General features: G+C 34.6%; 1 protein-coding gene across 1 annotated transcript; it reads left to right on the forward strand.

Annotated features, from left to right (window-relative positions):
* The first annotated feature begins 5,517 nt into the window (after nucleotides 1-5,517).
* LOC124641897 (cytochrome P450 4V2-like) lies at nucleotides 5,518-11,721 on the forward strand. Its single transcript, XM_047180154.1, has 11 exons — nucleotides 5,518-5,717; nucleotides 7,287-7,406; nucleotides 7,831-7,920; nucleotides 8,132-8,242; nucleotides 8,326-8,511; nucleotides 9,596-9,792; nucleotides 9,880-9,949; nucleotides 10,046-10,235; nucleotides 10,454-10,602; nucleotides 10,761-10,931; nucleotides 11,142-11,721. Exons 1-11 carry the CDS (start codon nucleotides 5,606-5,608, stop codon nucleotides 11,306-11,308), a joined length of 1,563 nt encoding a protein of 520 aa, XP_047036110.1. The 5' UTR covers nucleotides 5,518-5,605; the 3' UTR covers nucleotides 11,309-11,721.
* Nucleotides 11,722-15,499: the final 3,778 nt, after the last annotated feature.

Below are 15,499 nucleotides of genomic sequence, written 5' to 3' on the forward strand. Positions count from 1 at the left end.
TATTTGTGTTTTCTTTAATATTGGAAAATGGTAATATTAGCTTCTTAGACACCAATGAACGTTTCGGAGGGCACGTTAAACTTTAGGTCCCGGCTGTCATTGAACATCTTTAGCAGTCGTTACGGGTAGTCAGAAGCCAGTAAGACTGACAACCAGCCTTACGAAAGGATATTGGGTTGCTCGAATAATTGGGTTGAGGAGGTCAGACAGGCAGTCGCTCCTTTTAAAACACTGGTACTCAGCTGCATTCGATTAGACTGGAAGCCAACTAAAACATAGTTGGGAAAAGGCTCGGGAGATGATGATGATGATTTATTGAAATTAGCTACGACTCAATAAATTAATGTATGAGATGATTATCTCATATTTTTTTAAACCTACCAAGCCGGTTTTACTATGGTCAAATAAGTACATTTCTAATATTGATCGTTTTTTTATACACTCATTTTTATGCAAATTTTTACTCGTAGAGATATGTAGGCCTGTTTAAGTACTGGTATTGGTATTGGTCAGTTCATTTGAATACCAGTTTCTCCTCATACATTATTAATTATTTTAAAAAGCTATTAAACATTTATCAAAATGATTGTTACTGCTACATTATCCACGTTTGGGAAAGGAGATACGTAATAATTACATACATGTATGCCCTGTAGCTATTGGTCCATCTCCTTTATACAACATGTTACCTCCAGTAACTTGTGTGTTCATTATTATTCTACGATGAAACTAAAGTACTGATTCAGATGAAATTTTGCCTTATGCAAAACATGGAACTCTTCTAACCTAAAGCCTAAAGAACCTAAAGAAATGCTGGTCTAGCATTTCTTTGCCCTGGTCCAAATATTTTCTAAAAGAAAAGTTAGAACCCTCACCCGTTTTTTTATATTTCTAAAATAGGTTGCTAAATGTTTCTTATTTTTTTTTTTTGAAACTGTATTTTTTGACTTACTAAAAAACCATTACTGTGATTCATAGATTTTTTTAAAATCTCGTTTGTCACACTTGATGTGAGGTAAATGAACTTAGGAAAGGTTTGTTTTTAGAATAAAACGGTACATAATTAATATTGTACCTATAGTGGATGCAGTGTGTACTTTGATGGAGACATGGTGATTAAAAAATACTGAATAGATACCATAGGGCCTTTCTTTTCATCTCACATTTACTAAGCCTTGCCAACCTCACCTGCCCGTGTTGCACCCTGCTGAACAAAGAACGAGGCTCTGGCAACTGACTGGTGGTGGTACAACCACTACACAGTATAATCATCGGCAAGGATATGGAGCCCTGACCTTCACCTGCGCAGAAGTGATTTATTGGTTTATTGCCTTTAGTGTACAGTGCGCAAAGCGATCCCAACTCTTCCGCCGAGAGCTCATTATCCGTGCCGATAACTATATTAAGTGTGATATTAAATGCCTTGCTCGGAAAACTTGGTTGATAGGGAGTTTGTTCCACCAATTCTTCTTCCCAGCAAAAACACATAAGCAGGAAGTGGTGAAGGGTGGGATTTTTAGACGTTGTCTTTAACAAAGTTGGCCTGCAAAAAGTTCTGATTTTCGGCCTACTTTGAACAAATGGCTTTTTATATTGAACGGAATTTTTAACCAACTTACATGTGTCCGTTGAGTTGAACTGATCAGAATCAAAATCAGAAAAGTTTTTCTGTTATGATAGCCCATACTACTGACTAGCGACAAAAAGTTTGGTGAAACAGCTGATGAGATGAGATAAAATCAAATGGTTTATTTTTCAAAGATGATGAAAATGACAATTTAAAAAGATCATATTTATTTCATGAGATAAATAATTAAATGCCTAATGACGATGCGAAACTCATTTTTTATGGCATTTTACTATAATCATCTAGGTTTTTAATAATGTATGAGGGAATTACTAATTAGGATTCAAATGATTTGACTAAAGTAAAAAATAATTATTATGTGAATACCAGTATTTCAATAGGACATAGCAAAATAAAGATTTACATAAAATCGTTAAAAATAATGGCGTCCAATTGCCATCTATACAAGCTGTTGATTTGCATCCGTGCCATAGTCAAGGACGTAATTATGCTAATGATTCTCGACCCAAATCAATAAGAAAATTGGTACGTAATTTTTTTTTTATTTCTTTTTTCGGAATTCCGTCAATGTCATCTAGCCGTATTTGAACTTGACGCGTGTGTTACTGGCCTTAAAATCGTGCTGCGCTCTCACACAAACGCAAACACAAAGCATACGCAACGATTATTCATAATTTTCATTCACAAAATTGGATTACTTCTGAAATACTACGACATTACAATAACAAAAAAAGCAGTACATATTAGCTATTTCCCGTCTACTGTAATTCCAATCGATTATTTACGTATTTTATGACCTCCTCCTGAAGTATGGCACAAATGCAAATCAACACCTTGTATTTAGAATTACTTAAAACCAGTAGACAAACCCGCAAAGCGACTTCAGATCGAATCAAAGTAATAAAAAAGTAAGATTTCTCAAAACGTCTCAAACACACAAAACTACAGATAATTTGAACTTCACAGATTATTGACTTAAAGTTCCTCTTCATTCGATTTTGTTTGATAATATTAGTTATGTATACGGAAGGAACGAAAAAATCGATCATAGGCCTGAGCACTCATTAGCATAAAATAAATGGGAAATAATAAGTGTAGCCACAAAATTATTTATTGGACACATGATTAAACTTCTAATTTGATAACTAAGCAACGGGGAAATGACATAGCCTCTAATAAACTAATTCGTCTTTTTTACAACGCCAACTACTAAAAAGCTTCAATAAAAGATCATCAATTATTGTAACTTGTCCTTCTTATATATACATTGTCATCTAAATTACTAACTCGGCCTCATTTTTCCAAAAACGAGTCAAGAAAAACGAGATCAACGTTTTTCTTGGCTCGTTTTTTTTTTTATTTGATCATAGAATTTAATTTGGATTCATTTTATTTAGCATATTGCCATTTATAACCTTCAATTAAAAACATTGTATTAAAAATTGAAGTTAGTGACGAAAACGAATCGCTGCAAAACCGATTCCACGTAGTCTTGTCTGCCCTACCCCTAGAGTGCAATTCAAAACCGCGTAGGCGCAGAGGGGCGAGGCGGCCTGCGAGCTGAGGCGCAGGTACCCCCGCAGCGCCGGAGCCGTGACAGAAGCCATGCTTGCTGCATGTTGCATTGTGCTTCCATGCTGCATGCCTGCTTGCATGCTTCGCTTCAATCCCTTTCCCTCGCTCCGCTATCCCCCGCTTACCCCTTGATTTCTTAATTATACATGTCCGATTACTATTTAGGAAATGTATAGATTTCCTAGGAAATGTGTCTAATGTAATTAATTTCACACATTTTGTATTCGAAACACTTCATTTAAGATACAATGCCGCTCGGTATAAAAATACATTAGCCAAATATTGAAAAAAATGCAGGACGTAACGTTGACACTCAAACAAACATTAAGTCGCTCAAATATTATGAAGCTGCTCATTTTGTATTTTAAGTAACTCAAATTAATGTTTGTAAGATACTATTCTGTTGATTTTTCGTCACTTGCAATCAGTCGCTCACTTAGTAATTATATAACCCAAATTAATTAATTTTGACACTTAAAATTGTAATTCACAGTCACTCGTTTAAACACTATCCCTTTAAAATGTATTAATTATTACACAACCAGTTTTAAATTAGGTATTATGACATAATTATTTCATTTATTACTGTAATTGGTTGCCAACCGTGGTAACTAGGTATGTCACAAATACAATAAGTAAATAAACAAAAAATCACAACCCGGATCCTCATTAATTCATACTACACATATTTGCAAAAGGTTTATTTAAGAATCTGAAATAATGTTCTACAATATTGTGTTCCGATTTCTATAAACTTGGTACACTCTTAATTTCTTATTAGATGGACCACTATTGTCACCCAGTAGACACCTCAGGATGGACACCGCAGGCGAGGTAGGCCCTGGAAGAGATGGTGTGACGATCTAGACGCCTATCGTCGAGACAGGTGGACCCGTTCGAAGGATCGGGAAGTGTGGAAGCGAGATGTTGAGGCCTTTCTTTGCCCAGCAGTGTGACAGTAGTGAGCCTAAAGAGGCTAAAAATCAAAATAAATATAAAATCTGATAAGTTATTATAAAATTAATAATACTCGTCTTAGATGTGAATAATAATGAGGTGGGTATTGCCATAGCTGCCGATAAACTTATAGTTAAAAGGGCCAAGAGTGATTTGGACGCGAGAGGGTTCCGAACATCGAACTCACGCACATATACGCAACAAGAATATACGCAGAAAATCTTATAAAATGTGCTATAACTGATATGATAAATAACAGATTAATATAAACTAAATAGTGAGATATTTTTTTCTCCGTTTGTTAGATGTTTTTTTTTTTTTTATTTTTTTTTATTATTTATTAACTTGTGTTATGGGTGCTAACACAACTGATAAACTACATATAGCTACATATATACATATTTATTTATAAATACATATCATAACACCCAGACCACGGCCAACAAGCATGCTCATCACACAAATGTCGACCGAACCGGGAATCGAACCCGGGACCTCAGGTTCGGCGGTCCGGCATGATGACCATTGCGCCATCGAGGTTTCTACAACAGCCAGTTTCTTCATCAAAAGTTAAAGCCAAATTAAAAGTCAAAGTAATGTCTAAAGTAAAAGTAACGGTCAAATTCAATTTTTCTATTAGTTTTGATGTCACTTTAGCCTTGAAAAAACGTATTTGACCGTTACTTTTACTTTAGACTTTACTTTAACTTTAACTTTTGATGAAGAAACTGGCCGTAAGTCAACATGGCTAGAAAGAATGTTACTTGCGAGGTGACAGCAGAAAGAAAAAGCATAGAAGAAATCCAAATAAAATTGGGAGAAGAGCAGAAAGATGGTGATACACATACATAATTACAGTTCTATAACTAATCTTCTACACAGTCTAAAACTAATAAAGGACATTATAAAATAGGCAGTTTATCCGTATCTCTTTTTTATTCTAACTCTCCCATAATGGGCATTCTGGCGGAGATTTCTTTTGAAATAAGCTGTGCCTTTTATTATTATTCTTTATTGCACACATAAATACACTTAAAACAGAGAGATTATGCACGACGGCGAGCTTAACCCAGGATTGGGTTCTCTTACAGCCAACCTTAGAGTGATTGGATGGGGTAGGGCAAAGTTAATGTGCCATTGTACTATTTGTTCTATCTTTGTCTGTGTTATGTGTGAAACTGAGTACACAAACTGTTAAATAAATAAATAAATACTTAGTTTCTTATCGCTGTCATTCGATAATGAACCCAAAAGGCTGGCAGCATTGCCACGTTGGAAAACAATTTTTAGGTACTCGTTATGTAATTATTTGGGTCCATTTAGATAAGTTTCCTTGAGATGGTCGGCCGTTACACAGTCTTTCGAAAATTTCGGTATTTATAAGGATTTTTAAACATCTCCACGGAACCTTAAATTAATTTTTATCTAATATAAAAGCCTAATAAACACGTTCTCATCGTTTAATCAATACTTGTCCTCAGTACAATGATTGGCTTAATTTTGATATTTTGCGTTTTGTGTTTGGTGCTTCTAAAGTATAAGAAAAATCAAAATAAACATGAGCTTCCACCGACCTCGACTGAATATGACCCAACAAGTAAGTATATTCATAACTATCTTCTTAATACTTAAATACAGATGGTAGGAATATTGTAGATATAAATTGTAAAAGACATCAATATGTTGCGATTGATATTATCCCACCCAAAACAAAAATGTTAAAGACTGCCAAGTTCGATAATATGGGAATGCTTCGCCTATAAAATACGTGAGATCTGAATAAGTACCAAGTTCCATACACATACCTCAGTTAAAAATAGTTACTTTTTAGTGATGTTACTTGGCAAGTTTTCAGACACCTTGTTATAAACAGTAGGTTTGCAATGAATCAAGTATTTAATTTTATATTAAAACTTGCCAAGTAACATCATTAAAAAGTAACTATTTTTAACTGAGGTATGTGTATGGAACTTGGTACTTATTCAGATCTCACTTCTTTTATAGGCGAAGCATTCCCATATTATCGAACTTGGCAGTCTTTCACATTTTTGTTTTGGGTGGGATTTCATTTATTTTTGTAAGGTTGTTTATTTTATTTTTTTCTTATTATTAAGTTAGTTAAGGAAATGTCTCATTTATACTATCTTTCAGATTTTTGAATATGCACTATGCTTCTTACAAAGAAATGAACTAGATTAACTAAATGGACTAGATTTACCAACTGACTGACACGACATGTTATCATATATTATGTTCGTGGATCAAAGTTACACATTCGTTATTTTCGAAAGTGACTCACTCTTGGCCGTTTTCAGATTTTTACTTTACTTTGACTAAATACAAACCTTTGTAACGAATTTCAGATCGGTACGACCATTCGAAGATATATTATATAAATGTAGATAAATTTAGTTCGTTTTAGTTCCTTAGGGGTATAAATTTACACCGGGTATAAATCACCTTCATTATTTTGAAACTGACTCACACTTGGCCATTTTCAGATTTTTCCCTTTACCTTGACATAAAGACCTACCTCCATGCCAAATTTCAAGTCAATACGACCATTGGAAGTGGTCTAGGTTTTTGATGAGTGAGTCAGTCAGTCAGTCAGTGAGTGTATAGTAAAAATAGCGATTTTCTGACGTCAATATCTCAAGACCTACAATAGGTATATTAATGAAATTTTGTATTTTAGATAAGTGAGGGGGTCTCAACAGATAATAGAAATTTGATATGCGTAAATAAAATAGATTTTGAGTTATAGGGGGGTCGAATTTGGCCCGAAATGGTTCGTGTAATACAACCCACGGCCGGTGTGTCGCTTTTTTCCCGAACTTGGCGGACAGACTGCCGTGTGTCTAGATAAAAAAAAAAGTTACGAAAATTATGTAGCGTTAAAACGGCGTATTGTCAGCCTTAAGTTAAAAGGGTGCCCTCTATTTTCGGAAGTCTGAGTTTTATTCCTCAATACATTTCTTCTACATTTTTAAGGAACCTGCGTAGTTTAGTTTTTGTTGTTAATTATAATATAGGTTTAGTAGTTTGGAACCTTCACGATTCAAACAAATAGACATAAAAATTTTCACTCTTTATTATATAGATGAGGTGCTCATTTGTTACTTTCACGGTAATAGCTGAACCTCTAATTTATACACTTTAATTCTAGAAAGCCTTTGGATGAGACGACTGTGGAACACAACTTCGAAAACGCATCCATTACCACCAGCTTTTCCAGGCGCACTGCCCATTATTGGACATCTGCATAAAGGAATATCACTATCTTCTAGTGAGTACATTTCGTCATCTGCCTAGCCTTTTCCCAAGTTGGGGTGGGCTCTCAGTCTTATTCGATGCAGCTGAGTACTAGTGTTTTACAAGGAGCGACAGACTATCTGATCTCCTCGACCCAGTTACCCGGACAACCCAAAGCCCCTTGGTGAGACTGATTGTCAAACTTACTGGCCCGCTTTGGCGTTCTGACAACCCGTAGAATTAAAAAGATGTGCAAATGACAGCCAAGACTTACAGTTCATCGTGCCTTATTAAACACGGTAATTAGTATCCAAGATATACTGAACATGTATATACATTCTTAGAAAAGTTGTATAGGTTTATTAGGTACTTGCCTGACCTACAATCCAACCCACACTTATTCCTGAGAAGCGGTATAATCAAGATCGTTTGACAATATAGCTTTGCTTTTTTTTCAGATCTCCTCAATTTCCTCCAAATTGTAAGTGACGACTGCGTTAAGCAAGGCGGCGTTACTGTTTTAAATCTTGGTCCAGAGTTACATTACAGTAAGCACAAAGCTATTTTTGCCGCTTCTAATTTGAAACTTTAACTTTTTGGGATCGTGAACGGTTATGAAAAAGTGTGACTTCTTATTAAAGTCTACTATGGCATAAAAAAAGAAAGAATCTTAAACCTCAAAATGCTTAACATACCTATGTTTTTCCTAGTTAGGCATAACAAACAATTTAAATAATAATAATATCCCCATTTTTTCAGTAATAACAGATCCGCAAGACGCCGCGCTGGCAGCAAAATCATGTCTCCGAAGGCATTACTTGATGGATTTTGCTAAAGTTTGGCAGGGTAACAGCATAACAACATCATCAGGTACCTATGATACCTTTACATTTAGTAAATTGTCAATCGCCGTTCCTTCACATTCAACTTTAACCATCTGTACGTCTTTATAGGAGAAACCTGGACAAATCATCGCAAGTTGCTCAGCCCAGCATTCAGTCTACCGGTGATCCACAGCTTCTTAGACGTGTTCAACAGTCAGGCCAAGAAACTGATCGATGAATTAGAGCCTTTCGTTGGCAAAGGGCCATTTGATCACGGCTCGTATTTCGTCACAAACAACTTTGAAACACTTTGTGGTAATTATTTCTGGGAAGGTTCCATAGTGTCTCAGTCAGAATTTGTTGGTGTTTGATACCAATACACTGTTAAAAATGTTAGGAAACGATCATGTAAATGAATTAGTGTAAGGGCCTCTTTCACCATCTCAAAGTAAAGCGTTGATTAGTTACTTGCCAATTAACGTTAACTGGCAAGTAAAACTTACGAGTATCTTCTACCAATTTCACAAGCGAAAATCAAGCTTCGAGTAACTACTTGCCGGTTAAGTGAATGACGTAACAAATCATACGTTACATTCGTTCAAAATTACGTCAACGTTACTCGTCAAACGTCATTGACAGGTTAGCTGTCATTTGTCATTTCATTTCGTGTGGTGTTTTTGTTGTGTTTTTTTTGGTTTGTCACTTCTTAAGTAGGATCCAGTTGCGAGATTAATGTTAACAGCATGCTTGTTTTTGTTGAAACTGCTTGATTCTTGAAAACAAGACTTGTTTGTTAGATAAGTACTTAGGTACCTACTAATGTAGGTTATTGAGAGAACATCGTATTAAATTTTTATATGTAAGGTGTAAAATTAATAATTATGATTTGATAGGTTATCTGTTAGTAAAATCATTTAACTTATTTTATTTTTATAAAAAAATGATACTCATCTCGCGTTTTAGAAACTATTTTATGTTTTATTAAGTTATGCACTTTGTTCACTGCAAGCTTCGATAGACGAAATCTAGCCAAAAAATCAGTTTCATCTAAGTCCGTAAAATAATCAACACGGATTTTAAATACAAGAATCCTCGGTATCCGTTGCAAGGTTAAAGAATCAAATTCATCCGATTGATGATCAATTAAATCAAATAAATCCATTTTCAATCAACAGTTATGCAAATTTTCAATAATCTAAACGCTGCAATATTTAACTGTCAAGTAAACACGCTAATCAGTAGAAGACGCGGCAAGTAAGTTACGAGTCAGTTTAATCATATGATTAGTGCTACTCGAACATCGTGAAATTGACACGTGCAGTTACGGGTGACTTTAACTGGTGATTAGTCTACTCAAGGGTGGTGAAAGAGGCCCTAAGTCTTGTAATACTTTTTTCAGCTGGTACATTTGGAATAGAAAATGCGATCAGTAAGAATCTGGGAGCTACATATATATCCGCAGCGTACGGGATGGTAGACCTTCTAAAAGCCAAGGCATTCAAGGTTTGGCTGCAAATCGACTTAATTTACAAACTTGTTGGACTCAAGAAGAAGGAAGAACAATTAGTGGAAAATTTACATTCATTGGCGAAAACAGTAAGTTTAACCATAATGATGTAAGATTCACTACAGATTAAACGACGAAGCATTTTATATTTTTTGACACAAGTGGTTTTATTACAGGTCATACAAAAGAAAAAACTTGCAAGGGAAAATGAAGCTTTGTCCAACAATGTCAAATCACCAACTTCTGGTATGTATAACGCTACCAATAAAACTGACATAATTTTAATGATATGCGTGTATGGTGTATATTGTTCAAGACGTGGATAACGGTTCCCTATTTCAGGTTTGCGATACAAAGGTTTCTTAGATCTGCTGATGGATCTATCAGCAGATGGTGCTCTCACAGAAATAGAAGTCAGAGACCAAATTGAAGCAATTCTCACAACTGGTTTTGAAACTACAGCCACACAGTTGACATTCACATTGTTATTGCTGGGGGCACATCCTGAAATTCAAGAAAAAATGGTTAAAGAGTAAGTTTTTGACACGACTAATTCCTATCAAAAGTATAACTCTCGACTAAAGCTTGTTTCGTACTTTTATTTGAACCACAAAGTCAAAGAATAATTGCCATCGTTGAATTTACTTGACGTCTAAATATGAATATTAATAAATAGATCCCAAATAATTTATGTCAACTAAATAGACAGTTTGTAGGAATTTATTTTAGAAACAATGTGTTTTGTTGCAGATTAGAAGCAGTACTGGGTCCAGACAGAGATGTAGGAAAGGATGATTTGAACAAACTGGTTTACACAAACGCAGTTATAATGGAGTCTGTCCGATTGTTCCCAACTATTCCTATCATACTAAGATGTGTGGATCAGGATGTGAAATTAAGTAAGGGGTTTTTCTAACTCTTCTTATCGAGTGAGCTGCAGGTTTAATCACCTAGCAGGCCCTGGTCTCAAAGGTCTATTAATGCCTCGAATTTGAGTGCATAATTTCTTTCCCTCTCTTTCATATTTTAAAATTGTACCTTCTTTGATGGATTTCAGAAAACTTCACGATGAATGCAGGCAGTTACTGCATTTTATTTCCGCTGATACCTAATATTGCAGCCAGAGAATTGAAAGAAGATCAGTTCAGACCAGAAAGATGGCTGGAAGATGATTTCAATGGCCACCAAGACTTTGCTGGATTCGGCTTGGGAAAGCGTGGTTGTTTAGGTATAACAATTCCTATTTTACTTACTACTAAGGTTATAGACACAAAACGCCCTTTTTTGAGGTATGAAATTACCAGATGACCAGTATGTAAAATTTTTGCTGATGTACCAGAGCCGCTGTAACTCTTCCGAGCGCTCCCGCAGCCTCGTCAGACAAAAAATGCCCAACTGTCTGATTTTGACAAATAATCTGAAATGTCGTACTTTTCAGGTAAAACGTACGCAATTATAGCTATGAAGGTGTTGCTAGCGAATTTTATGCGACAGTACCGAGTGCGAGCTGACATGAGTCAGCTACAGCTGTCTGCTGACTTCGTGCTCAAACCTGTGTCAGGACACGAGATCAGCATTGAACGAAGGCATTCAACAGCTCTTTGAGGAATGGAGAAAGTGGATCTGGTGATAGCTTTACCAGAAATTATATTTATAGATGATTTAGTTTGTGGTCATGATGCAAATATTCTAATTTTATTATGAAACGTGTTTCTGTTAATCTAGTGTAGATTTAAGGTACAATTTATTAAACGACTTCCCAAAAAAGTGCAGGATCTCAAATTGGATGTTTGTATTTTTTATTGGATTATATTGACATTAGCTACGGCCAAATAGATTACATTTTTATCCAAATCTAATGTTTTTTTATTGAAACCTTCCTGCCGCTTTTTTATAGTCAAATAAGTACATCTACCGTCTTACCACAAAAACTTTTAAACGTCAGTTTATGCCTTGTCTAAAAAAATGTCAAATTATGACGTTGACATATGGTTCATTTTGCAGCCAAAATTTTATTAGACAAGTGTAAAACAGGGTTTAAAGTTTTTGTAGTAAGGCCCTTAATGTTTAATTCCCTCATTTTGTATGTAAATTTGTATACGTAAAAATATGTAGGCCTATTTAGGTACTGGTATTCACATGTAATAAAAAATCTTTCTGGTTAGATCATTTGAATACTAGTATCCCCGCATACATTATTCATTATTAATTATATAGCTATTAATTGTTACTACGCCACTATTTATGTTAGGGAAAAAGGTATGTCGAAATGATTCGACCTGCGGCTAGGCTCAAAACTCTCTTGCACAAAAAATACCTTAAATTTACAATGAGGGATATTCTTTTTATTATTAAAAAAAAAAATCCTAGCTGATGACTAGATGTCGTTGATCTAGGTCTGGGATGCTAGATGGGGTTGACCTAGGTCGTATAACGAAACGTTTTTGTCATCAACAATTTAAAAAAAGGAGTAAAAGGAGAAAAGTAGTCAGTCAGATTACTATTCGAATGTTCCGAGAGATTTTGAAAACTGTTTATCACGAAATCTGAATTTCTTGGGTCTCGGCTCGAAGGGCTCGGAGCAGTGTTTTTTTTTAGTAGGTACAACGTCATCTGTCACTTTATTTTTTTAATTCTCAAAAAGAAAACCTCCACTTCCGTTGAAATTTAATTTATCCTATACTGACAGAGAGTGGGAACACCCCTGACCCTATCCTTAATATCTATGAAAATATGAAAAATAAGTTTCTAAAATACTTACCGTGTTACCACAAAAACTTTTTAACGTCAGTTTAAGCCTTGTCTAAAAAAATGTCAAATTATGACGTTGACATATGGTTCATTTTGCAGCCAAAATTTTTTTAGACAAGTCTGCCATGCTACCGAAAAAGGGCACAACTATCATTTTTTGTCAAAATGAGTTATGTACATATTCGGAATCAGGAAAAAAAGGCCTATCTGCCTGATTTTTTGTGGATTTTTAGCTGCAAAATAAACAGAGATAGCATAAGCTTAAAGGGCACAACTACATCACTTTTTAAGTTTTATTACAATAAAAAGGCATATTGTATGATGTGACTTTTATTTTACCTTTTTACTATCGATATATTTAATGGAACGAACATTTTGGCAATTAATGTAGAAAGAAAAGTCACAACTGGCAGTTATGCCCTTTCTATTTACCCCTACGCTAATAAATGTTATATAAAAAAGGCACATCGGCGTTATGAATTCATTCTAATATTTTCTGCACCTATATATTAATTTTAAAAAATTCCAATGAAAAGACACAATTAAGAAAATATGCCTTTTCATCGTAAATTTTACTAAAAATTTAACATTGAAAAGGCATATTTGGTTATATGTGCCTTTTCAACATAATATTGCTCCTTTCTTGTTATTTTTTATGTTAAGTTAAAAATAATTATGCTAATTATTAAATATATCCATTTAAATTAAAATATAATATTGCTTTCGTTGTGTACATACCAAAAAAACTCAATTTTTTACATTTTAACAATTTCGAAAAACACATTTTAAACGGGTTTTTTTTAACAAAATTCAAAAAATATTTTAAACTCGATTTTCTCAACATTTGTAAAATGTTAGTTGTGCCTTTCTTAATAACGACGGCAGAAGTGTAAAACAGGGTTTTAAGTTTTTGTAGTAAGGCCATTAAAGGTAGGTTTTTTAATAAATGGTAATTGTTGAGTTACAATGAACAGATAATGAACACTGTTAATGAACTTTTGAATGTATTTTTGGAAAAGAACGGTACATGATTAATTACGTACTGGACATTAAAATTAAAAATGTTGGAACCTTGTCCTTTCGAAATGTCAAAATGTTAATGATAAGGCTAAAGAAGAATTTGTTTATTCGCTCACCTAGTAGTATAATGGCACATTTACAAAAAAAGCGAAATTGGGTTTTTACGGCCTAAGTGTTTAAAAGTGTATAATTTATAAAGTGGTAAAACGGCACGGCGTTAGTTTTTAAAACCATAAAATCTAAGATAAAATAAATAAAATGAAGTCATAACCTCGTTTCAAACGTTTGCAAAATCTTTGACCCTCATTCTGTAAAATAAGAAAAAAGTAGATGTGTCATTATACTGCTAGGTGAGCGAATTATATTTTGCTAGATGAAGCTATATTTAATAAGTTAATGTATCCACAAGAGCTTTCAAAAAATCGTGCAACAATCGTGGTTCCCTTAAAAGGCCTGTGCACTGCATCAGACGATGATGACGATGAAGCATCATCATTTAACAGGAAGCGACTGCCTATTTGACCTCCTCAACCCGAATAGAACAAACACTCGGACTTAAGGTTTTAAGATTGGTTCTTTGCCCACTAACCCACCACGACTTCATAATAATGAAGATGAAGATGACAATTTAAAGAGAACATGTTTGTTTCATGAGGTATGTACCTAAGTAAATAAATAATGAAAAAACGAAGCTCATATATACCTACACGTTTTTATGGCTTCTTCCAATAATTACCTAGGTTATTAAAAATGTATGAGGGCAAACTAGTATTCAAATGATTTGAACAAAGTAAAATAATTATTTTGTGAATACTCGTACCTAACTAGGACGACATTTTACATATAAAGATTAACATAAAATCGTAAAAAAATGGTGTTCAGACCGTTTCCCATCTATAGGGAGAATCATTTGCTTTCAAGGAATCATTTTGAGAATGAGGTCTCAAATTTTTTTTGGAAAGTAGGTATTTTTTTTTTTTATTAGTCACAAGATCAGCGAAACTACAGTTTGAACTTAACAGGTTATTGACTCGATTTATCCTAGGTTAGGTTTGTTTGATATTACATTTGACATAAACAAATTATGTTTGCGGAAGGAACAAAAAATCGACTATAGGCCTGAGCACTCATTAGCATTAAATAAATTATCAAAGTAATATAATTTAAATTTGCTTACAAAAAAATATGATGGCTTCAACAGGCCAATTGGGTTTTTTTGAATATTTAAACATTTAAGAATTTGATGGCCTATTCAACAAAGTTAACCATGTATATCAAGACCGGCTTAAGGCCTAGTGGGCTCTACGATTTTTTTTCGCGAGGCAATAATCTTATCGCATTAAAAAATCATGGCAGATTACTGGTTAAAGCAAGAATCTCGCAGGTATAGGAGAGCGGATTCGATTCCATTTGTAAGTCATATAGATAGACTTTCTAAATATACAAGTATGTCTTGGAATGAGTATAGTGAAGGAAAACATCGACTTCTTGACAGGCATGGACTCGCCAAGAAGCAGAAGTCTGAAATTACTGCCAGCCGGCCTTCATCAAGTGCGCCACACTTCATTAAGGCTCGTTATCGGTAAACGCTTATTTCTTCTCTGTATGCGAAGAAGCCTGTACCCTGCAGTGGTACAGTAAAAGGCTGATGATGATTTATCGTTGGCGCCTGGCCTAGAACTCGATGCAATATCGCACCGAGGTTTCTGTACTCTTCTAGTAACGACATGCGTGTAAAATTATTATTTTAGCTGTTATTTGTTTTGCCCAAATTCTGAGGGAATTTGTAAACGCATTCCTTCATAAAAAAACAGTAAGTCATCTAGCGAATCAGCCGTAGTCCAATCTTATTACTTTCGCATTTTCATCGTTAAATAGCTATTTTGTTTATTTGTTACCAAGTTCGTACTCTGGATGTGGATCATTCAGGCGTGAACTAGCATCTCCTAAGAGCACGCGCACACACAGACTTTTAGTCGGCGGATGGTTGATTTGGGCTCATAAATCAGTATTAAGATGAACGGA

Source organism: Helicoverpa zea, chromosome 23 (assembly GCF_022581195.2).
Source record: "Helicoverpa zea isolate HzStark_Cry1AcR chromosome 23, ilHelZeax1.1, whole genome shotgun sequence".
NCBI lineage: Eukaryota > Metazoa > Arthropoda > Insecta > Lepidoptera > Noctuidae > Helicoverpa > Helicoverpa zea.

Bases quoted from the DNA above. Each gene is read 5' to 3' on its own strand.
- LOC124641897 (XM_047180154.1), top strand. From the start codon at position 5,606: ATGATTGGCTTAATTTTGATATTTTGCGTTTTGTGTTTGGTGCTTCTA. The intron at 10,603-10,760 runs GTAAGGGGTTTT...GATGGATTTCAG, and splicing joins GGATCAGGATGTGAAATTAA to AAAACTTCACGATGAATGCA. The intron at 10,932-11,141 runs GTATAACAATTC...CGTACTTTTCAG, and splicing joins GGGAAAGCGTGGTTGTTTAG to GTAAAACGTACGCAATTATA.